This window comes from Pipistrellus hanaki (assembly GCF_964339955.1).
Source record: "Pipistrellus hanaki genome assembly, chromosome: 18".
NCBI classification, from domain to species: domain Eukaryota; kingdom Metazoa; phylum Chordata; class Mammalia; order Chiroptera; family Vespertilionidae; genus Pipistrellus; species Pipistrellus hanaki.
In genome coordinates this window covers 35,932,227-35,958,816 of record NC_140520.1, presented here as the reverse complement: position 1 = coordinate 35,958,816, position 26,590 = coordinate 35,932,227, and the positions used below count along the sequence as shown (strand labels likewise).

The window sequence follows — 26,590 nt, the reverse complement described above, 5'->3', positions numbered from 1 at the left end:
TGCAAATTGGCTTAGAAAACCCTGAGCCTTCAAAGATGTTGCTTTCCCGTCACACCCTGGGTCATGCCCACGCTTACCCACGCCTGCAGTGCCTGCCGCTAGCGGTGAGGACAGCCGCCCGCTGGACATAACGGAATGGGAGGATCATGGGAACCGGGAGGACTGACGGTGTTGGGTATCGGCAGCTTAGGTTTCAGCAGAGCCTCCCACACTGCCTCCCAGCGAGGCCCTGAGCACGCACAGGTTAATTTGCTTCGTGAAGTCGGGCCGGCTGTTGCATTTCGGTGCCATTGCTTGTCGTCAAAGGTGAAACGCCAGAGAGTGGCTGTGGATTTGGAGGACCAGTGGTTTCCAAAGCATTGTTTTTTAAAAAGAAAACCTCATGTTTCTGAGGGCGTTATATTTGGAAGTAGAGAAATGTAAGGAAAACTCTGTGGCTCAAGATAAAAGTATTTTTCTCGAATCTGCCCGGAACGTGATGATGGGGCTGGAGGCGCTCGGATGCTTGGCAGAAAGTTTTAGTCCCTTTCCGGCTGCCAAGCACCAGGCCTTCAGGCCAGAATGTGAATGTCCCCTTTCCTTTGACCCTGACGGAAGCGGAGGCATGAGCTAGCCGCTACATCGCTGTGTTGGCTGCTGTGTTAACCTTGGTCCTGTCCTGAGGGTGTTTTATGTCCCTGGTTCTGCTCCCAACTCTCTCTGGGTGTCCTTTCCCGCAGTGTGCCCTGGAGATGCGAGATTTTCCTTCGGCGGCAGGAGGCACACACCCAGAGGATGCTGGAGCTGCAAGGGGAAAGGACCCACTTCCACAGCGGAGGAAAACCAAGAGGAAAAAGGCACAGAGGTGGCCAGCGCTGAGGGGCGCCCCCTGCACGCAGCGGGCCACCGCCATTGCCCTGCGCAGCTGTTCCTGCTGCAGCCCGAGAGGAACTCGGGGAGCCCGCCCTGCCTGTGACTGCCAGCTCAGGATTCCAATCAATGCATTCCAGTTCCCCCACAGTGAGGAGCTCCCCGTCAGGAACCGCACAGAGGTGAGGCGGCCCGGGCCGGGAGACCCAGAGGGAAAGGAAGAGGCGGGTGAGAGTGACAGAAGAGGGAACGGCAGCGTTTATGTCAGTGATTCTCTGTCACCTGGTGTCCATCGTCCCCGTCCAGTCCTCACCTACCTCTTCACAGAGCACAAACAAAAGGGCCTCCAGCACCACTCAGTACCAAGTGCTAAACTGAGGCCCGGAGCGGGGGGCGCCTACAGTCAGAACTAAGACAGCAGCCCCTGACGGGGAGCTCTTTCCTCCGGCCCATGTGCTGAAGCTGATGTTTTACTAGAATTTTCCTGGTCCCCGAGGGCAGTGGCTAGTGCAGCTGCTCCAGTGTGATGCTGCTTGGGATGGGGATTGGACCCTGGCGGGGTTTTCTAACCTGCCAGTCAAGGGGGTCCCCTTGCTCTCGGGGCCTCGTGTTCTCCAGAGCGGCCGGGCTCCCGTTACAGCTGTCCCAGGCCGTCAGCTGGGGGCGGGGTGGCAGTGTGATCTCCGAGACCTGTTTGTTTACTCTGCGCTAGTCTCAGAGTAAGAGTCACTTCTGTGTACATAGAAACCGTTGTCCTTTATTGACAGAAGCCGTGGAGATGGTCCCCATGTGGCTCTAGGGTTCCCGAGACCTGGCAGGCCTGGTGTGCGTCTCCTGTCCTAGCCGGGAGGGGGTGGAGGGTGCAGAAGGGGCTGAGGTGAAGGGGGTGGTGACCGAGGCCTCCAGGTCTCCCTAACCCACTAGGGACTGCCTCTCCCTGAGGGTGCCGACCAGGTGCTCCCAGTGCCTGATGGCCCGCTGTTGTTTGTCTCTTCCAGTAGCCCTAAGTCTAAGCAGGAGGTGATGGTCCGTCCTCCCACAGTGATGTCCCCTTCTGGAAACCCCCAGCTGGATTCCAAATTCTCCAACCAGGGTAAACAGGGGGGCTCAGCCAGCCACTCCCAGCCATCCCCCTGTGACTCCAAGAGTGCGGGCCATCCCCCTAAAGCGCTCCCTGGCCCAGGTGGGAGCATGGGGCTGAAGAATGGGGCTGGAAATGGTGCCAAGGGCAAGGGGAAAAGGGAGCGAAGTATTTCCGCCGACTCCTTTGATCAGAGAGATCCTGGGACTCCCAACGAGGACCCTGACCTGAAAGGTATGTCTACAAGATCTCGGACACTCAGAGGGAAGTAGGTCTTTCCGAGGGAAGGCCTCTGGCATTGGCGACTGTTGGGAGCCCATAGCCAAGTGGGGAGAGCAGGTGTCCCGTCAGGAGTTTGCCTTTAAGGCAGAACTGTGTCTTCTCTGTTTCTGATGCTGAAGAATGGTTTGGAGCCACTTTGCTGAGGAGTTGTTGCTCTCGAGGATGCAGGTGCTGGGGTTATGGTCACCTGGTCCTCGGCCCTATCATGCTCTGATGGGAGTCCGGCCTCTGTGCTGTTTGTACTCAGTGTCGGAAGCCGCTCAGTCTGTCTGTGGGAGCAGCCCCCCTGGAGCCATTTTCCTGGCCTCTCCTCTCCTCCGTCAGATTAACCCTCCACAGCCTGGGCTCTGTGCTGTGTGGTTGCTACTTTGCCAAGTTGTGGGCACAAGGGGATCCCTGGCACTAGTCCGGGTTTGCCAGTGTGGTAGAGAGACTTGGTGGCCATGGAAATGGAGTGAGCCCGGAGAGTGTGGGACAGCGGCTGGGGGTTTAGGCCTTTCCTCCTGGTATGAAACCAGAATCTTAACTGCAGACCCGCACATGGTCAGCACTCAGAAAGCGGGAGTGTGATTGCCTGGCCCTACTTAGCAGAAAAGCCTGGGGGCCACCCCTTGCTCCCCCTCAGGTGTCTGTGGGAGCTGTGCTGGGTGTGGGCCGCCATAGCCGGGAAGACAGACACAGTTCTGTCCTCAAGGGTTTGAGCGTACCCAGACAGCAGACCAGTAAGCAATTACGGTAAAATTTATACAATTCAAACTGCTGAAATGAGAGAAGTTGGGGCTCTGGGTTCAACTAGCAGGGTGTCCAGGCCAGGCCAAGTGGTTCTAGAAAGGGTTCCAGGAAGGGGGGACATTGTGCTAATATCGGGAGAATGGGGGGAGAGAAGGAGGTGGGGAGGAGGGCTTTTAATTCGTCATTTAGGGAAAAGCGTATTTCCATTTTTATGGGTAGCAGAGGGTTCCTCTTAGCAAGGTACTTCCTCCTTGACATTGTCAAGGTGGGTTTGTGTTGTGATGCTGTATGTGCTGGCAGAGGTCTATTCGTTCTGTGACGTGAGGTTTGCATTCTTTTAGAATGTAATTCTGCTGACCACATCAAGGCCCAGGACCCCCAGCACACACCACACTCGATGACCCCGTCCAGTGCCACGGCCCCCAGGTCTTCTCCCCCCGCCCACGGCCAGACTACTGCCCCCGAGCCCACAGCTGCTCAGAAGACTCCAGCCAAAGTGGTGTATGTGTTTTCTACTGAGATGGCCAATAAGTAAGTTGATGGCTGTGTTTTGCTGTTGGCTTAGGTGTCTGGACACCTGAGTTCTTATTCCCATTGAAAATTGCTCTCCTCCCTCATTTGTGTTATTATTAAGGTTAACAGTATAGAAGGAGATAAACTAAAATATAAAACCTCGCCTGGTTGGCATCGCTCAGTGGTTGAGTGTTGACCTGTGAACTAAGGTCATGGTTTGATTCCTGGTCGGGCCACATGCCAGGGTTGTGGGCTCCATACCCAGTGGGGAGGGGAGCAGAGTGCAGGAGGCAGCTGATCAGTGATTCTCTCTCAACATTATATTTCTCTCTCTCCCTCTCTCTCTTTCTGAAATCAATAAAATATATACATTAAAAATATAAATAAACAAACAAATAAATAAATAACTTCCCTATCCCCATTCCCCAGAGGCAGCCATGATACTTCCTTGGTTTTCCTTCCAAAAATATGTTGAACTTATGCAAACAGGCATTAGAGACCATTTAAACACAAAAAGGATTGATTGCATCAAATACTTTTCTACAATTTAGTATTCTTTTTAAAATGACATAAATAGTACATGTCTATTTTAGAATAATTAGAAAATATAAGTAATTTAAACAGAAAAAAAAAAATCTCTGGAATTCACCAAGATAACTAACTACTCTGAACATTTCGGTCATGTGCTTCTGGTGGATGGGGATCAGTGGGTTTTAGTTATTTATAAAAATGAGGCCTGGCCGGGCGGCTCAGTCGATTCCCAGTCAGGGAACATGCTCGATCTCCAGTATGGGGCATGCAGGAGGCAGCCAATCAATGATTCTCTCATTATTGATATTTCTCTCTCCCTTCCTCTCTGAAGTCAGTATATGTATGTATTAATGTGAATATATCCTACATAGTTTTCTGACTTTTTTTCACTTAAGATTTTTCAATTAGATACAAAGTGAATCTTGACAACCTTCGTTGATGTTTAGGTGTGAGGTTCCATGCTCAGTCTCAGGCTAGGGTTTTGAACTGAGATTCTCTATAAAGCACCCATCGTCGTGTATTGGTTTGAGGGAGAAGATCTTGGTGGTTTGTTTTTAATGCCTCTTTTGGGATTTGTTAATGGCTTTCTTTTAATTTCGGAAGTTTGGCAGTAATTGATAGACATACTGAAAACCTGGTTCTGTTGAGCTCGTATCGCTCGCTCGGCATTTCTAGCGGTTCGCCATACTTCCCTTCCTCCCTCTGACAAGCTCAGTCTGGGAGGAGGTGCTGGGCTCTCAGTCAGCGAAATAGAAACCAGCCCTGTGTGCCTCTCTTGTCTCCGCAGAGCCGCAGAAGCAGTGCTGAAGGGCCAGGTCGAAACAATTGTGTCTTTCCACATCCAGAACATCTCCAACAGCAAGGCCGACCGGAGCACAGCCCCGCTGGTACGTGGCTTGGGAATGGAGTGACGGGCTAAAGGCTCTCAGTGACCAGAGGTGGGAGGCGGTGACTGTCTCAATGGGGCAGGGTCGTAAGCGGCGTGCTGGGCACTTAACCCCATTGATGAGTTACTAGGAGGGAAAGGTGAACAATAGAACAGGAGTTAGTAGATCTCTTGGTATTTCCTTTATGTAACTATCTCTGGGACAGTGTGAACTCAGGCCCTGTGTATAGAGCAGGTTTTAAAAAAAATACACATACTGGAGTGAGTTGAAGAGCAAAAAAAAGCAACAACTAGGACTACAATAGTGAAGTACATGCCAGTAAACCATGAAGTCATAGACGAATCAGAGTCTCTGTGACTTTCAAATGGTTCCTATTTATTTCAAAGAAGACCATTGAGCCCTAGCCGGCTTAGTGGCTAGAGTGTTGGCCTGTGGGCTGAAGGGTCGCAGGCTCGATTCCCGGTCAAGGCACATGTCCGAGTTGTAGGCTCGGTCCCCATTGTGGGCCGTGTGGGAGGCAGCCAATCAATGATCCTCTCTCATCATTGATGTTTCTTTCTTTTTTTTTTTTTTAATATATTTTATTGATTTTGTACAGAGAGGAAGGGAGAGAGAGAGAATTAGAAACATCGATGAGAGAGAGTCATCGATCAGCTGCCTCTTGCACACCCCCTACTGGGTATATGCCCGCAACCAAGGTACATGCCCTTGACCGGAATCAAACCCGGGATCCTTCAGTCCCCAAGCCGACACTATCCATTGAGCCAAACCGGTCTCGGCGCTCATCATTGATGTTTCTATCTCTCCTTCCTTCCTCTCTGAAATCAATAAAAAAAATATTTTTTTTTAAAAAAAGAGGACCATTGAATGCTTTTAATTGCTTGATATTTCCAAAATTATAATAAATTCCAGTCTGCTTCCTGTCTGGAACATAAGCACCTAATAGACAGCTACGCTGGCAAAGCATGCGATGGCAGTTTTGATACAGGCAGTCCTCCAAACAGAACTGTGTCTGGCATTGCCGCTGCGCACTGTTGCCGTGGGGACACTAGGAAGTCCAGGGCCGCCTCTACTTTCAGGAAGCGTAACACCTAGTACTGGGATCAGTCTCCACCACTTCGACTGGACAAGTGAAAGGGCGAGGGGACTGAAGTGACGGTTTGAGATAAAGTAGATGGCATATCAGCAAATCCCCCTCTGTTGGCAGAGCCTGGGGTTTCCTATACTTGGGAAAGGAACTTCCTGCTCCTAAGCGTCTCCACTCCTTCAGGGCAGAGGGCAGAGGGCAGAGAGAGCTGACACTTAAAGTGTGTGTGTGGGAGGGGGTCTATCTGTATGTATATTTTTAAATTTATACTTATAAATATATGTATGTTTAAATTTTATATTTTCCTAGAATGCAGAGGGTACAGTGCAACTCAAAGCAACATTTTATTGACTTAATGACAGATCTCATACAGTTTCCACCTCCACCGTCTCTGATGCTAAAATGCAATCAGAAAAGGAGTTAGGCAGGGAATTGGGAATAATTAATCACCTTCGCTCCAAGTCTCATAAAAAAGGGATGGTACCGACGTTATTTCTTCTGTCATGGTCACCTTATGTGGAATCAGTGCCCACCACCCGCAAACAGAAAAAAGCTGGTTGGCAAAACCAAACCTAACACGGCCCTGGGAGGAAGTGAAGGCGACCTCCACACTCCACTCAGGGAGTCAGGGTCCTATAGGCTCCGTGCTGCGGGCTCGTGTCCTGCCCACACCAATCTCTGCAGACGGATGTGCAGGGACACCTGCAGGTGAAACCTCTGTGCACACAGTCACGGAATGTGACCACTCTAAGGTGTGTCTGTGTTTATGCAACACAGACTGTCCCCATGCAGACACACATAATGGTAAACATTCCAGAGAGGAAGTGGGGAGCCAGGTAAGGGCCTGAGGGGTTTGGAAATACAAACTGGATTAAGTGACCAGGCGGGAGAAATAAATCAAAAAGGGACCACGTGACACCCTGGAGCCTGGGGCAAGATCCCCGAGGCGGGGTGTGTGGCTGGGCCCTGCTGCTTTAGTTCCTTCCGCGCTGCCAAGGCTCAGGCCCAGAACATGTATGTCCTTCTTCCCAATACTGACAGCATCCATGTCCCTGCTGTGAGCAAGTGTGCTCTTACCTGGGACCCGGTGTAGCACTGGCCCTTAATCTTAATAAGGGGGCCATCCAGCCTGTGGAAAGGACCGTCTCCTTCCTATTAGAAAGAGCAGGTCCAGGCCACCACGAGCAGGCAGCCTCAGATTTCTCCACAGGCGCTTCCTGCCTCTAGATTATCTTACTGTCGTTATGTACCAATTTTTATCACATACAGAATCAGTGATCACAGCCTGAAGACAGAAACCAAAGACGTCTGGTTGCGTGGAAACTCTAGGCGAGGAGAGAGGAGAGGAGGCGGCAGCCTGCAGCCTCTGTCGGGGGGCGGAGCTGGGACGGCACTTTCTCTTTCAGTTGAAAACATCAGGCTTTTGATTGACAGTGAGACGTCTGCATACACAGTTGTACTTTCGGGGAAAATAAAGAGGTGTTACGCGCAGCCTCCCACATACCAAAGAACTAATCTTGCCCAGAAACACATAGTAGACATGTGATCTCAAACCTGTTCCTCGAAATAGATACTCAGATGTATTCACTTTGGCAGTGGCTCTCCCTGGCAGGCTGAGAACGCTACTGAAACCCAATCTTCAGTGAGGGAAGAGGAGGCCAACTGACAGTGAAGGGGAAGAAAAAATCAGAATGTCTCCGTGTCCAGAGTGGGGTTGGACATGAGCAGTTCCCACAGCAAGTGTCACTTAGATTTGTGTGACTGAGATCGTAGCATGCTCTTTTAGCTGCCCTTCTGTTTAATTTACCAATGATTTTTTGAAATCTCGTTTCTGTACAGAACACACAGCTATCTGCCCTTCGGAACGATCTGAAACCTCTCGCACAACAGCCCCCGGCTCCGGCCAACCAGGATCAGAATTCTTCCCAGAATCCCCGGCTGCAGCCAACGCCACCCATTTCGGCACCAGCACCCAAGCCTGCCGCGCCCCTGCGTCCCCTGGACCAGGACAGCCCTGGGGCAGAAAACAAACTGCTTCCTTCTGTGGGCAGTCCTGCCAGCTCCACTCCACTGCCCCCAGATGCCACTGGGCCCAGCCTGACGCCCAACAACCGAGCGGGGACCCCCGTCTCGCAGGGGAGCAGTAGCTCCTCCACCGATCCCAAAGCCCCGCCGCCGCCGCTGCCCAGCGCGGAGCCCCCCGCCCTGGGCGAGAACCCCGATGGCCTGTCTCAGGAGCAGCTGGAGCACCGGGAGCGCTCCTTACAGACGCTCAGAGACATCCAGCGAATGCTTTTCCCCGATGAGAAGGAATTCACAGGACAAAGTGGGGGACCCCAGCAGAACCCTGGGGTATTAGATGGGCCTCAGAAAAAACCAGAAGGGCCGATCCAGGCCATGATGGCCCAGTCCCAAAGCCTAGGTAAGGGACCTGGGCCCCGGACAGATATGGGAGCTCCGTTTGGCCCGCAAGGACATAGAGACGTGCCCTTCTCTCCAGATGAAATGGTGCCACCGTCCATGAACGCTCAGCCTGGGCCCATGGGCCCCGACCACCTGGATCACATGACCCCCGAGCAGATCGCCTGGCTGAAGCTGCAGCAGGAGTTCTACGAAGAGAAGAGGAGGAAGCAGGAGCAGGTGGTGGTGCAGCAGTGCTCCCTCCAGGACATGATGGTCCATCAGCACGGGCCGCGGGGGGTGGTTCGGGGGCCACCGCCTCCATACCAGATGGCCCCCAGTGAAGGCTGGGGGCCCGGGGGTGCAGAGCCGTTTGCTGATGGGATCAACATGCCGCATTCTCTGCCCCCGAGGGGCATGGCCCCCCACCCCAACATGCCAGGGAGCCAGATGCGCCTCCCCGGCTTCGCAGGGATGATAAACTCCGAAATGGAGGCGGCCAGTGTCCCCAACCCGGCGTCGAGACCTGGTCTTTCTGGAGTCAGTTGGCCAGACGATGTGCCAAAAATCCCAGACGGTCGGAACTTCCCGCCCGGCCAGGGCATCTTCAGTGGCCCCGGCCGAGGGGAGCGCTTCCCGAACCCCCAAGGCTTGTCTGAGGAGATGTTCCAGCAGCAGCTGGCCGAGAAGCAGCTGGGCCTGCCTCCGGGGATGAGCATGGACGGCATCCGGCCTGGCCTGGACATGAACCGGATGCTCCCCGGCTCCCAGCGACACCTGGAATCGGGGAGCAATCCCATTTTCCCTCGAGTCCCAGTGGAGGGCCCTCTGAGTCCTTCCAGGGGGGACTTTCCGAAAGGAATGCCCCCACAGATGGGCCCTGGCCGGGAACTGGAGTTCGGGATGGTCCCTGCTGGGATGAAGGGAGATGTCGGTCTGAACGTCAACATGGGATCCAACTCTCAGATGATACCTCAGAAGCTGCGAGAGGCTGGGGCGGGCCCCGAGGAGATGCTGAAGCTGCGCCCCGCGGGTGCAGACCTGCTGCCCGCTCAGCAGAAGATGGTGCCCCTGCCGTTCGGCGAGCACCCTCAGCAGGAGTATGGCATGGGCCCCAGGCCGTTCCTCCCCATGTCTCAGGGTCCCGGCGGCAGCAGTGGCTTGCGGAATCTCAGAGAACCAATCGGGCCTGACCAAAGGACTAACAGCCGGCTCAGTCACATGCCACCACTACCTCTCAACCCTTCCAGCAACCCCCCGAGCCTCAGCACGGCCCCTCCGGGCCAGCGCGGCCTGGGCCGGAAGCCCCTGGATATCTCCGTGGCGGGCGGCCAGGTGCACTCCCCGGGCATCAACCCTCTGAAGTCGCCCACGATGCGCCAAGTCCAGTCTCCGATGCTGGGCTCGCCCTCCGGGAACCTCAAGTCCCCCCAGACTCCGTCGCAGCTGGCAGGCATGCTGGCGGGCCCAGCTGCTGCCGCTTCCATTAAGTCCCCCCCGGTCCTGGGGTCTGCTGCTGCTTCGCCCGTTCACCTCAAGTCTCCATCACTTCCGGCCCCGTCACCCGGATGGACCTCCTCTCCCAAACCTCCCCTCCAGAGTCCCGGCATCCCTCCGAACCACAAAGCGCCCCTCGCCATGGCCTCCCCGGCGCTGCTGGGAAGCGTGGAGTCAGGTCAGTGCTCTCGCCCTTGCGGTCACCTTGTGGCTGGAGACTGCTAACGCCAGTCTTACTGTAAGGAAACTGCTGTCCTGGCTGGAGCGTGCAGCCAGAGGAGGCGGCCTTTGCCAGCGGCATCTTCGTTGGCAAAGTGCATGAGCAGTACCTCCCTGGGTCCTGCCGGAGGGTCAGATCCTGGAGAGGACACAGGCTTTTAGTGTGACAGTGCCTGTCAGATAGGTAAAAGGGAGGGGAAGTGGGAAGTCTGTCATTTCACAGAGTAATTTACATTTGAAAGTAAAATGTAAGCATTGGGTAAATGCGGCTTCAAACACGAGGCCTCCCCACTTAAGGGGCTGCCCTCGTGTTGAGAGAGTCTGTCTAATCCCAGGCGGGGAGGAGAGGCCACAGAGACCACAGGGTTCTCGCACATGCGCACCAACACAGGCCGCTGCCGCGAGCTCCTTGGTAGACTGCTGTTCTCCCCATCAGCTGCAGTTTATTGGTATTTTCCTCCCAGGAGAGGCTCTCCTGATGATGGTGGTTTGTGAACGACCAGAGGTGGTCAGGAAGATAAGCACTGAGGTGTAAATACCGGGTCCGAGCTGTCTCCACTTAAGAAATATTAGAATCAAAATGAGACAAGATTTATCCTATAAGCCCAAGTGTTTCTCTCAGTCGGGTAGCAATTCACAGAAGCCAAGAGTGGAACAGCCCCCTCAGACCTGTGGGAATTAATCAAGAGCGTGTGTAGGGCCCAGCCTGTGTTGCTCAGTGGTTGAGCATTGACCCATGAGCCAGGAGGTCACAGTTCAATTCCCAGTCTGGACACATGCCTGGGTTGCAGGCTTAATCCCCAGTAGGGGATGTGCAGGAGGCAGCCAATAGATGATTCTCTGTCATCATTGATTTTTCTATTTCTATTTCTCTTCCTCTCCATCTCTCTAAAATCAATAGAAAAAAACAAAACACATAAATACAAGAGCATGTGTAGGTTGATAGGTTAGTACCTAGAGTCAGAGTGCTTGTCTGGCCTCACACTATGCTAATCCTTGAGTGGAATTCTAAATTGCAACAGACAAGGAAACAATGCACTTATTTCACATTATTTTAGCGAAATCGTGGTCTGTAAACTGTCGTTCCAGGCTTGCACTAATACACTGAGTGGCCAGATTAGTATGATCTCTGAAAGCATAATGATCTGGCCACTCAGTGTGTGTGTGTGTATCTTTCTCTCTCTTCATATATTAGAGTCCTGGTGCATGAATTCATGCATGGGCGGGGTCTGGCCAGCCTGGCCAGGGGGAGGGGACATGGGCGGTTGGCCTGCCTGCCTGCTGGTTGAACTCCTGGTTGAGGGGACAATTTGCATATTAGCCTTTTATTATATAGGATATACACTGAGTGGCCAGTGCTTGGCTGGAAGATGGATGGTTTGTGCCCGGGGTCTAATAACACTGTCCAGCTCCTCGGCCGCCTCCCTGGCCTTGCTCGTTCACAAAGGCCCCTCGCCAACAGGCGGATCTGACTCCCTGCCCGTTTCTGTTTTCTTCTGCTGTCTTCTCCCAGGTGGCCCCCCGCCGCCCACAGCCAGCCAGCCCGCCTCTGTGAACCTGCCGGGAAGCCTCCCTTCTAGCACCCCGTACACCATGCCTCCGGAGCCGACCCTGTCCCAGAACCCGCTGTCCATCATGATGTCTCGAATGTCCAAGTTCGCCATGCCCAGCTCCACCCCGTTGTACCACGATGCCATCAAGACCGTGGCCAGCTCGGACGACGACTCCCCTCCCGCTCGTTCTCCCAACTTGCCATCCATGAATAACATGCCAGGTAAGAACCAGGGAGACAAGAGAAACTTCGCGCATGCGTTCTCGATAACACAGACCTCGGTAGAAGGAGGTTCAGCAAGTGGAAATCATACCATCTAAGTTTCAGTGACTTAGAGTGTCTTGCCTGGAGGAAGACAACAGTCACAGTTTGATCCAAGGACCCAGCACGTGCCTGTGAGAGAGCAGGCTTCCTTACGCCCCATAGAAGGTCTGGGCTTCTGTTGCCTGGATCGGGGGCAGGTGTGGCCCTCCTGAGGCCGCACTGAACGCAGTTTCTTCTTAACAAGCTGGTTAGAGTGTCTGTAGTTCTCCAGTGTTTCCTGCAAGGGCAGCCTCAGACCACAAGCAGCCGTAGGATTTCAGACAGTGGAAGCCCGTTTCCTGGAGAAGCACTCAAGGGCTAGAGAGGAAACTCCTCCCTCCCCCAACTCTCCACTCCTCTCTGCCCCAGCGCACGAACACAGGGGCCTAATCTGGGCAGCACAGACACTGACGTATCAGCCATTCTGATTGCTAGGAACGCTCTCTTTTCATCAGCAGTCCTGATTCATCAGGGTGGACGTGCTGTGCGGACCGGACAAGCATCGTCCTCACACACTCAGTGGAGATTCCATAGAGCGACCAGCCACTGAAATGCCCCAGAGACCAGTAGAACCTGCCTGCCTTCCTTCATGGGAAGTTCCCACTTCTCTAACATTTTGTATAGCCCGAGTGGGAACTGCTCCCTCCGTACGGCGTGTGAATGATAATGCCCAGTCAATTGATGAAGCTGTCCCTGTTATTTCTCATTCTTGGGCCTATAGGGCTACTTAATCATCCTTCTCAAAAAACACTGTGCTTAAGTCATTTAGACAAATCGTTTGCTTCTATATTAACCGGCTCCAGTGAAGAAGACTATATACTCATTTGCATACTAATTGGTAACTTTTCCCACAGAGACTTTCTTCCTAGCTGTCTTCTGCACACACCTCAGTCACACAGTGTAGGACACAGTGTATTGTCTTGTAGAGCTGTTGGCTTCTGTGCCCCTGATGTGTTACAGTCTCACTGAGTGTGGTGTGTTTTCCTAGTAAGGTGCCATGCACATTTGGCACACAATAATTTCTTTGTAGATTTGATCATGGTACTGAGTTGCTTTCAGTTGAGTTGATACCTTTTATATCTTTATTTTTTAGGAATGGGCATTAATACACAGAATCCTCGAATTTCAGGTCCAAACCCCGTGGTCCCGATGCCAACCCTCAGCCCAATGGGAATGACCCAGCCGCTTTCTCACTCCAATCAGATGCCCTCTCCGAATGCCATGGGACCCAACATACCTCCTCACGGGGTCCCGATGGGGCCAGGCCTGATGTCACACAATCCCATCATGGGGCACGGGACCCAGGAGCCTCCGATGGTACCTCAAGGACGAATGGGCTTCCCCCAGGGCTTCCCTCCAGTGCAGTCTCCTCCACAGCAGGTTCCTTTCCCCCACAACGGCCCCAGCGGGGGGCAGGGCAGCTTCCCAGGGGGCATGGGCTTCCCAGGAGAAGGCCCCCTGGGCCGGCCCAGCAACCTGCCCCCGAGTTCAGCAGATGCAGCACTTTGTAAGCCTGGAGGCCCAGGGGGGCCTGACTCTTTCGCTGTGCTGGGGAATAGCATGCCGTCAGTGTTTACAGACCCGGACCTGCAGGAGGTCATCCGACCTGGAGCCACCGGCATCCCCGAGTTTGACCTGTCTCGCATTATCCCGTCGGAGAAGCCCAGCCAGACGCTGCAGTATTTCCCTCGCGGGGAAGTCCCGGGCCGCAAGCAGCCCCAGGGGCCCGGGCCTGGCTTTTCGCACATGCAGGGGATGATGGGCGAGCAAGCCCCCAGGATGGGACTGGCATTGCCTGGCATGGGAGGCCCCGGGCCTGTGGGAACTCCAGACATACCTCTCGGCACAGCTCCATCCATGCCAGGCCACAACCCAATGAGACCACCAGCCTTTCTCCAGCAAGGCATGATGGGACCGCACCATCGGATGATGTCACCAGCACAATCTGCAATGCCCGGCCAGCCCACCCTGATGAGCAATCCGGCCGCTGCCGTGGGCATGATTCCTGGCAAGGACCGGGGACCCGCCGGGCTGTACCCCCACCCTGGGCCTGTGGGCTCTCCGGGCATGATGATGTCCATGCAGGGCATGATGGGACCCCAACAGAACATCATGGTCCCCCCACAGATGCGGCCCCGGGGCATGGCCGCCGACGTGGGCATGGGCGGGTTTGGTCAAGGACCTGGCAACCCAGGAAACATGATGTTTTAAGCTGCTACGATTGGATGTGCCGATCTTCGTCCGGATGAGATTCAGTCCTGAGGCCGCTCCAGCGGCCCCGGGAGACTGTCAGTCATGCAATAGGAGGACAGAGACCCGAGGGCTGCTTGGGGGAGGGGGGAACTCGAGAATGTATGGATTTACCTGAAAGCAAATGATTCATTTAATCAACAGGTGTGTGTTTTTTAAGATTTATTTTTTAAAGATTATTTTTGTGGACTTGGTATCCCACGATGGCACTCCTCGTGGGAATCCGTAGCCGTGCTTTAGAATCGCCATCGGTCACGTGTTGCACCGTTCTCTGTATGTTTACGTCCTTTGGACTGGCTTCTCCCAGGATTCTTTTCCGGTTGGTTTTTCGCTTCGGGCTTTATTTCTGCGTGTACTGTACTATATTGTAAAAGGGATCTTAGCAGAGACGTGAGTCTGTGGGACGCGAGGAGAACAGGATGCTGGGCTGTTTACTTTCGGTGGAGAATCCATCTTCAGACCTTCGGACTATTTTCAACTCCCGTGTACAGAAAACCAAACTACGACCTCAGAGCAGAGTATTAATGAAAAGCACAAAAAAAGGAACTAAGTTCAGCAAGGGGTGGGGGGATGGGGAAATGGTTTCTTTTTTTAAAAAATCCTGACGTTTAGGACGTTTTGTTTTCAGTTCCAGAGTCTTCGGCACTGTCTCCCCGTCTGCAAACCCACCGTCAGTTTCTCCGTCTTCCCTCCCCTTCCCTCCCCAGCTCCTCAGTTAAGCGTTTGCTACCCTCGCGGACTTCCCTCTCCTCCTCCCCCTTTGGCAGCTGCAGTACACGGTGTTGTTTGGGGAAGTGACCTGACAGATCGGCCTTCGCGCCTGCGGAGTCCTGGCTTCGGGAAGTGGGGGGAGGGAGGCCTGTCTTTGGGAACTCCAGGGTCTTCTCTCCCCCAGGTTACCTTGTTTTTTGTTCTCCTTTTATTAGGAATTCCCAAGTGAGTTTTATTAATGTGGGAGTGGAACAGATGCTAAAAGCTACCCGGGATTTTGTTTTTAATTTTGTGGTTCCTCCCCTCCCCACTCCCATGCGTAAAACGTTCTGTGTAACCTCCATTAAATTTGGTACAAAACCACTCACCAGAGCTGTGGTGTCAGAAAATAAATATATTGTTTCTTACAAAAGTGAACCGCCTTTGTGTTTGTTTGGATTCCTGTTGCCAGGTGATCGGAAGCATAGCCCCTGTGCATTGTAGGTGCCTGAGGGGGTGCAGGGAGGGGAGATACATAAAGTGCCTTCGCACCAGAAGCAGAGTGCTTGCTATGGAGTATCTTGTCGATTATCTTGTTCTCTTACCAGCTCTGTCCTGAAATCCTGGCTGAAGGCAGGGGAGCGGCCCTGGTCCTCCTGCTGATGTTACCTCTAGAGCAGCAGTTCTCCACCGTCCTCATGCCGCGACCCTTTCATACAGCTCCTCATGTGGTGGTGACCCCCAGCCATAAAATTATTTTCTTTGCTACTTCATAACTGGAATTTTGCTACTGTTATGCATTGTAAATATCTGTGTTTTCTGATGGTCTTAGGCTCTACAGCAGCAGTTCTCAACCTGGGGTCATCACAACATGAGGAACTGTATTAAAGGGTTGCGGCATTAGAAAGGTTGAGAACCACTGCTCTAGAGGCTTTTTTAAAAAATATATATATATTTTTTAATTGATTTCAGAGAGGAAGAGCAGGGGAATGATGAGCCTTGGCTGGTTTGGCTTGATGGATAGAGTGTTGGCCTGCAGACTGAAGGGTCCCGGGTTTGATTCTGGTCAGGGGCACAGGGGCACATGCCCAGTTGCAGGCTCGATCCCTGGTAGAGGATGTGCAGGAGGTGGCCGATCGGTGATTCTCATCATTGATGTTCTCCCCCTACTTTGTTCTCTGAAATCAATCCTATATAATAAAAGGCTAATATGCAAAATGACCAAAGGATGGAATGACCAGTTGCTATGATGTGCTCTACCAGCGGGCAGACCCTCAATGCAGGAGCTGCCCCCTGGTGGTGAGTGCACTCCCACAGGGGGACCACTGCTCAGCCATAGCTGGGCTCATGGCTGGCAAGCTCAGCAGTGATGGCAGAAGCCTCTCCTGCCTCTGCGGCAGCGCTAAGGATGTCCAGCTGCTGGCTTAGGACTGCAAGAGGGCACAGGCCAGGCTGAAGGGCCTCCCCGAGTGCATGAATTTCGTGCACCAGGCCTCTAGTAAAAATATATTTTTAAAAACATCAATGAAGAGAGAGAATCATTGATAGGCCACTCCTGGGGATTGAGCCCACACCCCAGGCACGTACCCTACCAGAAATCAAACTATGACCTGGTTCATAGGTCAGTGCTCAACCACTGAGCAACCCCTGCCGGGCTCCTTCTAGAAGTTATTAGTGGTCTTTACTAGGAATTGTTTTAGAGCGAATTCAATGGTGTGAAGTAATTAAGACCAAAAGTATAGTCACTTTTAAAAGTTTTGAAATGTCCCTGGATCTTGTTAGGAAAAACACTCTTACCTGAGAATCCCGGGTTTGCCCAGTCTGCAGGTCCTGGTCCTCCCTGTCTCCTGCCTCACCGCCTGCCCAGTGTGCCCTCTGCCACCTGCTCAGCCTGTGCCGTCCACTTCCCACCGCGCTTGCTTCTGCATGGCAGCGGCAGCCTGCGGGGGGCATGCCTAAGGGATGGCTGGTGGTGCTGGTTGGATTTGTTCCGGTGTATTTCTGTGTTGTAGGTGCTTTTCGCTGAGTGCAGGGGCGTCTGTGTGTGGGTTTGTACTTAGTGAGGGTCTCCGTGAGGAGCAGCCGGTGCAGGAATCTGCTGGTTCCAGTCTGTCTTACCCATGACGCTGCACGCAGTGGTTTGGCAGCTGATTTCTCTCTCACCTTCTGCCCCCTGTCTTCTCGGGAACACCGATGCCCCAGACAGCCAGACAGATGGCCACCTGAACACCTACACGGCCAGTCACCCAGTGCGCTCTCTGGCTCATTTCTGAGGGGCCCTGTGAAGCAGGCGGTGATCCCCATTTGCAGATGAGAAAGCTGAGCTCAAGGAACTAAGTATTCTGACCATCAGATCTGTTCAGATGGTCCCGGGTGGTGGGAATGCTACACTGTGGAGAAAGTAGGAGAGCAAAATGAGGGTTTTGTTTCATGAACTTGGCTCTAGTCCTGGGTTCTCTGGCTTTGAAGTGCATAGAAAAGAGCAGAAACAGCTATGTTTCGGGAGCATGAGATGGGACCCTGACTAAGGAAGCTGGGACCTGGACTTAGTCCCCGGGTCCGGCTTCTTGGGCAGCCCCGCCCCCTGCTGCACAGACCAGAGCTCACAGGTGTGGTCCAGTTGCTCCTGTCCCCAGGAGAGCAAGGAGTGAGAGCTGGTGAACCCCTCCGTGGAGGAGGGGATGTGGCACTCCTGGGGCGCCCCCTTCTGGAGAGCCTGCAGCAGTGCACATCTGCTTCCCAATAATTGAGTTTTTTGGGGGGGGGAAACAACCCTTATAAACCTTCATTTACTGCCGAAACTGGTTTGGCTCAGTGGTAGAGCATCGGTCTGTGGACTGAAAGGTCCCAGGTTCGATTCCGGTCAAGGGCATGTACATTAGTTGCGGGCACATCCCCGGTAGGGGGTGTGCAAGAGGCAGCTGGTCGATGTTCCTCTCATCGACGTTTCTAGCTCTCTATCTCTCTCCCTTCCTCTCTGTAAAAAATCAATAAAATATATTAAAAAAATAAATAAAATAAAATAAACCTTCATTTACTTTATCAGCATATCCCAACATTCATCACGATGGTATCCGATAAACTTAAGTTCATGTGGGGTTCATATAACAATTTCTAATTTACTAAGATTGCTATGAAATAAAATCACTTGAGAAATGATGCTATTGCATGGAGAATGGTGATGCTGGGGTGTAAAAGCCAGAGAAAGGGTGATATGACAAAGATGTGTCCTGCTAACATAACCCTGGGAAGGCCCAGCCAGCCCCTCCCCCATACACAGTTGCTGCAGGAAGGTGTGATTATACTGTATTCCTTCATTTGTTTCTTTTTCCCCCCCTACTTATTTATTTATTTATTTATTTATTTATTTATTTTAATCTTTATTGTTCATATTATTACAGATGTTCCTCTTCCCCCCCGCCCCTCCGTTGCTCCCCTCCACCAGGTTCCCACCCCATCCTCTGCCCTTTCCCCACCCATCATTTTCCTCATCCATAGGTGCACAGTTTATGCTCAGTCTCTTCCCACATTCCCATCTCCCCTTTTCCCCGAGAATCGTCAGTTCACTCCCCTTCCATACCTCTGATTCTATTAAATTCACCAGTTAATATTGTTCATCAGATTTTTAAAAAATTTTTTTTGTTTTTTAGATTCACTTGTTGATAGTTACGTATTTGTTGTTCATAGTTTTTATCTTTATTTACTTTCTCTTCCAAAAGAACCCATCAGCAATTCATATAATTCTGGTTTGGTGGTGAACTCCTTTAGCTTTTCTTTTTATTGGTGAAGGAAGCTCTTTATCTGGCCTTCGATTCTGAGTGATAGCTTTGCTGGGTAGAGTATTTTTGGCTGTAGGTTCTTACTATTCATCACCTTGAATATTTCTTGCCATTCCAGTCTGGCCTGCATGGTTTCTGTTGAGAAATCAGCTGACAACCGTATAGGTGCTCCTTTATAGGTAACTACCTGCTTTGCTCTTGCTGCTTTTAATATTCTCTATCTTTTGCTCTTGGAATTTTAATTATGATTTGTCTTGGTGTGGTCTTCTTTGGATTCCTTTTGTTTGGAGTTCTGTGCGCTTCCTGGACTTGTAAATCTAATTCTTTCACCAGGTGGGGGAAGTTTTCTGTCACTATTTCTTTCAGTATGTTTTCGGTATCTTGCTCTCTCTCATCTTCTGGGACCCCCATAATTCTGATGTTGACTCGCTTGAAGGCTTGAAGTTGTCCCAGAGGTTTCTTACATTATCTTCAACTTTCTGGATTCTCTTGCCTTCTTGCTTCTGCGGAGGAGTGTCTTCTGGCTCTTTATGTTCCAAATCTTTGACTTGATTCTTGCGATCTTCCATTTTGTTTTTAGGACTCTGTATAATATTTTTTATTTTAGACAATGTATTCTTTATTTCTTGTTGATCCCTTATTTTTTCTTGTTGATCCCTTATTATTTCTTATTGATCCCTTATTATTTCTAGTTGATCCCTTTTCATATCCTCATAGGTCTCATTTATTTTATCGGCCTTTTCTAGAAGATTTTTGAACAACCTTATAAGTGTGGTTTTGAACTCTATATCCAGTTGTTTTTTGTCCTCCATTTCTTTTGTTTGTGATCTATTTCGTTGTCTCGGCATTTTCGCAGCTTCCCTGATGGGGCGGAGTTTCAGGGTGGAGCCTACAGCCTTGGCTTCCATCAGCCACGCCCTATGTGGCTCCTGAGTCTCAGTGTTCCTCAGGGTCCTTCAGTACTCACTGCAAGCACCTCTGAGAGTGAGGTGCCCTTGAGTTTCACCTGCTACCAAAAAGTCTAGTCTCTCCCCGAAAGGGCCTGGAACTGGGGTTCATTTCAGTTGGAAGTGGGATTGGAGGTGGCGTTCAGAGCAGTCTGGAGCCCCTGTCTCCTTTCTGCCAGGGCAATCCCACAGCACAGCCAACCATCCCTTCTCTGTGCATAATGTGCGCGCCTCCAGGGGCTCTGCCTTTCGCCACTCCCCTGGGATTCTGCCTCACAGCCCAGGCTCCCTCTGTTTGAGCCTGGATCCCCAGAGTCTGGCCTAGAACTGGGGTTCAGAGCAGTCGGAACTGGGGCCCAGCACAGTCGGAGCTTTTATCTCCTTCCTGCTAGGGAACGCCAGCCAGGCACTCAGCCTTCCCCTCCTCTCCGGCTCCGTCCTCTCTGCACGCGCCCCATGTCTCTGTACTTTAGGCTTTTACAGCTCCTCTGCTCTTCCTTCTGGTTTTCTCCTTGCTTCTCGTTGTAGAATTTCCAGTCAGCCAACTTTCCTGTAGTTCTGGGTAATGTCCATTTTATATTTTAGTTGTATTTTATTGAAATTGTTGTGTGCAGCTGCAGTTAGGTGTTTACCTGTGCAGCCATCTTGGATCCTCCTCAAGAATCTCCTTCATTTGTTTCTTAAGGACTAATGAGTATGTGGTATTTTTCCCTAAAACAACGTGAAATAAAATAATTCACTTTTTTAAAAGAATCTGCACTTATAAATGAGAACAACCAAACAATTGTATGGGTCTTATGAAGGGTAGGCAGGAGAAAATAAATCTTAAAACCATTTTACATGTAAGAAGTGGGCAAAAGTAGGCTTACAGTTGTGAGTACACAAAAGTTTATCCTTGAATTATTGCTTATTTATTAATTATTGTGTTTTAGCGGTAGACCTACTTTTGCCCACCCCTGTGCTAAACCCACTCTAAAAAGGGACACAAATGTCTCCCGGGCTCCCCGGGGCTGGCGTTGTGAGCCTCTGCCCGGCCCTGGTTTGGACCCAGGCTCTGCCATCATCTTTTGAAATCCTTAATAACCTCAGAATAGGGGGCCCGTCTTCCACTTTGCACCGAACCCCGTAAATTAGGAAGCTGGTGCTGGCCGCTGGGAACGAGCACAGTCACAGGTACAGGGGCGCCGGGCCCTGGTCCCTGCTCCTGCTCCTCCCCGGTCGGGGCCACCGGAGGCGGCGTGACCGTGACCGCCGAGCTCCATTAACCTGTCTGCACCTCAGTCGTTTCCTCCTGCTGCCCCAGTCCTTTCCGAGCGCGGAGAGCAGAGAGCGGAGGAGAGCTGTTCACACAAGGACAGGACGCGTTTATCCAGACCCCTCAGAGCGTGGCCTGCGTCCGCGGGCCGAGGGTGACTGCAGTCTGCTCAGTCCTCGGGGGAAGTGGGGACAGAGAGGAAGGCCAGGAAGGCCCCCAGGCGGAGGCGATGTTTGAACTTGCTCTTGAAGGAGGGAGCGTTTCCTGGTGGAGGGGGTGGTGGGGAAGCAAAGGCCTGGGTGGGCTTTTATTTTATTTTATTTTTTTTTAAAAATATATTTTATTGATTTTTTACAGAGATGAAGGGAGAGGGATAGAGAGCTAGAAACATCGATGAAAGAAACATTGAGCCGAAGCCGGTTTGGCTCAGTGATAGAGCATCGGTCTGCGGACTGAAGGGTCCCGGGTTCGATTCCGGTCAGGGGCATGTACATTGGTTGCGGGCACATCCCCGGTGGGGGGTGTGCAGGAGGCAGCTGGTCGATGTTTCTCTCTCATCAAACATCGACGTTTCTGGCTCTCTATCTCTCTCCCTTCCTCTCTGTAAAAAATCAATAAAATATATATTTTTTTTTAAAAAGAAACATTGACCAGCTGCCTCCTGCACACCCCCCACCGGGGATGTGCCCGCAACCAATGTACATACCCTTGACCAGAATCGAACCCGGAACCTTTCAGTCCTCAGGCCAACTTTCTATCCACTGTGCAAAACCGGTTTTAGCTTGGTGGGCTTTTAGAGGGAGGGGTGAGAAGTGAGCTAGGGGGAGGGGCAGTCACGGGGATGGGGGAGGGGGCCCAGGAAGGACTGTGAACTCCAAAGGCTTAGGACAGGGAATGGGGGCTCAGGGTGACTCTGCAGAAGCCTGGCTGGGGTGAGGAAGACGGGCTGGGGCCGCGTGGGGGTGAACACAGAAAGAGCGCCTGCCCCTGGCTCGCGTGTTCTACAGAATCCTAGACGCATCTCTTCTGTTTTCAGAAACATCACATTGCACAGCCACGCCATTTACATAACCTGAGCCCTGCTGCCACTTTCCCCTAAGCCGGACCAGTCAAAGTCATGGACTCCTGCGTTTAGGAAAAACCGTGGAATCTCAGTTTGGGGGCAACACTAGTGACACAGATAAAGCACAGGGTCTGTAAAGCACGGAAACCAGTCCGTGGCCCATCACTCCACAGCGGAGGATGTGAAGTAATAAGCAAGGAAGGGGAGGAAGAAGGTGTGTGATGGGAAGGACTGGAATAGACCCGGCCTCTCCCTCTCTGACAGGCCGCGCCCTGGGTCCTGTGACAGGCGGGTCCGCTCGCTGCCGGGACCCTCAGCAGCCGCCATTCTGGCCGGGCGCTCAGGCTGCCGGAGGAAGGAGGGTGTGATCACAGGCAGAGGAGGTGACAGGTCAGAAGCCACTTCCCCGCACGGGCAGAGCGTGGAGAAGGCCGGTGTTCCACCAGACACATGGGGCTCCGTCTTCCCTGCACAATAGCCCACCGGAGCCCCCGGCGATGACGAGGGGCCACGGGCTCCCAAAGGACAGGGTTTTAGAAAAAAGCCCCAGGAGGGCGGGGAGAGGGGGTGCGGGGCTGGGTGGGGCGGTCCCGGGGGCCTGGTTCTCGCCTTGTCCTGCCCACTGCTCTGTGGACGCCCCCACCCCGCTTTCGTTAGCTCCTGGGGCCAGCGGCGGGGCAGAAAGAGCTTCTAAATCGCAATGGTATTTGGTATCTGGTTAATTAGTGCTGAGGGGGATTTAAGTGTTCAAGGTGTTTAAATCGTTTTTGTTTTTGCCACAGACTAAGATCTTTCTGTTAAAGACTCCTGGGTGCGGGGGTTTATTTCTCGTCTTCACCAACTTTCGGGAGCTCCTACTCCCCCCCCCACTGCCCCCACACACACATTTTCCACACAGACGCCCACAGCTCCTCGGAGAGCTGCCTCCGGGGACCCTCCGCTCTGTGCCGAAGCCCGGGTCCCGCTGGCCCTGGGTTCGGTTCTCCACGTGGCACGCAGTCACTGGGCCACACTGGCTGGAAACCAGGCATCACATGACCCAGTCAGTCACAGAGACCACGGGTCACTGGGATCTATTTTGTTACCCAAACTGCAAAACGTCTCGCAGGCGTTGGTGAGATTCTCCAGTCTAGTTGTCAGTCGAGCTGAGCTACTAAACCAGTGGTTCTCAACCTTCCTAATGCTGCGATCCTTTCATACAGCTCCTCATGTTGTGGTGACCCCTAGTCATAAATTATTTTCGTTGCTACTTCATAACTGTAACGTTGTTACTGTTAATGAATCGTAATGTAAATATCTATGTTTTCCGATGGTCTTAGGCGACCCTGCTGGCCTCACAACCACCCTAATTGGCAGGCAGAAGGGCCTCCACTTACATGAGGGAAACAGGCTCAGACCACCTGTCCAGGTCACAGAGCAACCGTCCAGTGTCAGCATTTGAACCCCACAGAGCCTGGTTCTGTTACTCCACGCTGCCCCCTGCTGGCGAGTGGGAGGAGCGCACAGAGCCACCTGGTAGAAATGTTCAGAAGCCATTCCACAAATGTTGGTTGAGTCCACTGTGTGCCAAGTCTGTATTGGCTCCAAAACACAGTAACAGACAAGACGGACAGCCCCCCCCCCCCCTGCCCTGAGACAAACAGAAACAGGGAGGCATCAAGCTGAGCAGGACTGAGAGGGCAAAGGTTAGGGGTCAGGGGTCGAAGGCACGTGAGAGGCCAGCTTTTTCTTAAAAGAGTTCAGTCTGGCTAAAGGGGATGAGTGAGGGTGTGAGGGATGAGGCTGGAAGCAGGTCTCAAAGGGTGACAGAAGCCAAGGAAGAGGGTTACCCATTAGGAAGTCACTAACTAACCTGGAGGAGCAGTGCGAGGGCTAGGTCCACTCATCAACAAATGTTTGAGCACCTGCACGCACCACCAACTGTTCTTTTTTCCTCTTCAAGTCAGATGACGGGCTTAGCAATTTTAGATACTCCTTAAAGAACAAGACTTTTAACAATGTTTTTATTGATTTTAGAGAGGATGGGAGAGGGAGAAAGAAACATTGACATGAGAGAGATACATCGATTGGTTGCCTTCCATTGAACCCACTAACTGGGCCTGTGCCCTGACCGGGAGTTGAACTGGTGACCTTTAGGTGCGTGGGATGATGCTCAACCAACTGAGCCACACTAGCCAGAGCCAGGAACTACTCTTGATGTGGGACAGGACACATCGGTGAAAGGTAAAGTCGGTCTCCATGGGGCTCACAGCCTCCTCAGAGATAAACAAATGTCACCCAGGTGTAATATCCAGCTGGTGAAACCATGGTGGGGAAGAGGACAGGTGAGTGGGTTTGCTAGGGCCGCCATCGCAAAATGCTGCAGACCAGGTGGCTTACTGTCCTCACAGCTCTGGAGGCCAGAGGTCCGGGAGCACCGTGTCTGCAGGGCTGGGTTTCTTCTGAGCCTTCCTCCTTGGCTCGCAGACGGCCATTTCCCGATGTCTCCACCTGGTCTTCCCTCTGTGCCTCACTTCCTCTTATAAGGACCCCAATCATATCAGATTGGGGTCCACCCATACACCTCTTTTTACCTTCATTATCTCTTTCAAAGCCCTGCCTCCAGTCACATCTGAGACACTGGGGGCTGGGACTTCCACATAAGAATTCTAAGGGACACGATTCAGCCCATAACCAGAGGCCAGAAGCCAGTTAGACAGAGGGAGGGGAGGGTCTGGAATATTTTATGTAGATAATACGGGAGGGCCTCTGATTTGAGATCTGCGTGAAGGGAGGGAGCCAACCATACAAATGTCTAGGAGCACATTGCAGGGAGAGGAAACAGCGCAGGCAAAGACCCCGGTGAGGACAGGACTTGGGGTTCCATGACATACAAGACAGGAGAAGGCGAGGGTGTCCTGGGGCATGGGGCTCTGTGATGACTGGCCCGGTGATTCGGGAAGCCAGGGGAGAGTTGAGAACAGAAGACTGATGTGATCTGACTTGTGTTTTATTTATTTTTAAAATCAATCTTCATTGTTCATATTATTACAAAGGTTCCTCATTCCTTCCCCGCTCCACCAGGTTCCCACCCCACCCTCCGCCTCCTCCCCACCCCACATTGTCCTCATCCATAGGTGCACAGTTTATGTTCACTGACTTGTTTTTTTTGTTTTGTTTTGTGTTTGTTTTTTAATATTTTTTTAATTGATTTTTTACAGAGAGGAAAGGAGAGAGATAGAGAGCTAGAAACATCGATGAGAGAGAAACATCGACCAGCTGCCTCTTGCACACCACACCCCCTACCGGGGATGTGCCCGCAACCAAGGTACATGCCCTTGACCGGAATCGAACCTGGGACCTTTCAGTCCACAGACCAACGCTCTATCCACTGAGCCAAACCGGCTTCGGCCACTGACTTGTGTTTTAAAAGCAATGGCCATGCTGAGACTAAAATGGGGGAGAGGGAGAGGGCAGAAATAGGACTTTGCAATAAGGCCAGGCGAGAGACGATGCTGGGACTAGACAGCAGCGAGGGAAGCCTTGAGAAGTGGCCAATTCTGGATTCAGTTTGAAGAGATCCAACAGGACTGACTGATGGATTCGATGTGAGAGGAAGAGGAATGAAGGGAAATTCCAAGCCTCTAGGTGAACAGTGGTGCCCTCTGCCTAGGTGAGGAAGCTGGCGGGAGAGGCTCTATTTGAGGAAGTGAGAGAATTGAGAGGTGACCGTGGACAAGGGGAAGTTTGATATATATTAAATATCTTACATACCCCCGTGGTACTAGTGAGGACACAACTGGAAATGAGAATTCAGGGGAAAGGTTCAGATTTAAGGTATAAATTTAGGGGACGTTGTATCAATGAGGTCACTGGGATGAGTGTAGGAGAAAAGGACTGAGTCCTGAGACACTCAGCACTTAGACTCAGCAAAAACCTGAGAGGTTGAGAAGCTGGAGGGACAGCAGGGAGTATCTGTCATGGCAGCCAATGACAAAAATCCCAAGGCTGCTGCCGAGAACCTGAGCAAGAAAGGACAGTGGGCACTGGACGAAGCATTCAGAGGTCACTGATGATTCTGACAAGAGCCATCTGCATGGATGTGGAAGGAATGGCCACCTAATCACAGTTGGTTCAAGATGAGTCTGAGGTGGCACATGTGAGGAACGCCTTTGAGAAGTTTGGTGAAAAGGGGAGAGGAAAAAAGAGCACAGTTCCAAGATGTGGGAGAAAATTTAACAGGAAACTGTACAGTGTATTCATTTGCTGCTGGCAGGGGCTGACAGGAAGAGGAAATCCTCACGCAGACGAGGCGTCAGTGTGGAGCTGGAGGGTCGGCCGTGGGCAGGAGGAGGGATGGTCCGTTCTCAGCATCGGGAAGGCCTTTGGCCACCAACACAAATGGGTGAGCAGACTCCGCGGTGGTAGTGGTGGGGGGACCACATCTCTCTTCCGATTGCTTTTACTTTCTTAGTTATTATCAGAGTGAGGAAGGGGAGGGGATACTGAAGATCAAGGACACAGAGATGGGAACAGATTCACGAAATGAACTAGGCAGGACAGACCTGAACTGATGAAAACAGAGGAAACCGTGCGAATAAGGGGACAAGGACAGACTTTCGGTTTAGCAACTGAGTGGATGGTGGAGGGACGTTCATTCAGAAAGGGAGGCGTGTGAGGGAGGGTTAGCAGGA

General features: G+C 52.1%; 1 protein-coding gene and 1 long non-coding RNA gene across 4 annotated transcripts; one reads left to right on the top strand and one right to left on the bottom strand.

The window, feature by feature from the left end:
* Nucleotides 1–839: 839 nt before the first annotated feature.
* Nucleotides 840–15,311, top strand: BCL9 (BCL9 transcription coactivator). Of its 3 annotated transcripts, none has more exons than XM_084867017.1 (7): nucleotides 840–1,031; nucleotides 1,848–1,942; nucleotides 3,286–3,475; nucleotides 4,776–4,875; nucleotides 7,802–10,037; nucleotides 11,592–11,852; nucleotides 13,027–15,311. In XM_084867017.1, the coding sequence occupies exons 1-7, from the start codon at nucleotides 979–981 to the stop codon at nucleotides 14,142–14,144; spliced, it is 4,053 nt and encodes a 1,350-aa protein (XP_084723143.1). In that variant the 5' UTR covers nucleotides 840–978; the 3' UTR covers nucleotides 14,145–15,311. The 3 variants fall into 3 exon arrangements, with proteins under 3 accessions (XP_084723143.1, XP_084723142.1, XP_084723141.1); XM_084867016.1 differs by having other exon boundaries at nucleotides 1,848–2,164; nucleotides 13,063–15,311; XM_084867015.1 differs by having other exon boundaries at nucleotides 1,848–2,164.
* Nucleotides 14,766–18,070, bottom strand: LOC311613367. The gene is made up of 2 exons (XR_014793444.1): nucleotides 17,902–18,070; nucleotides 14,766–17,656 (listed from the first exon to the last, which is right to left on the bottom strand). It is a non-coding gene; the product is annotated as an uncharacterized lncRNA (long non-coding RNA).
* Between the last annotated feature and the right edge of the window lie 8,520 nt (nucleotides 18,071–26,590).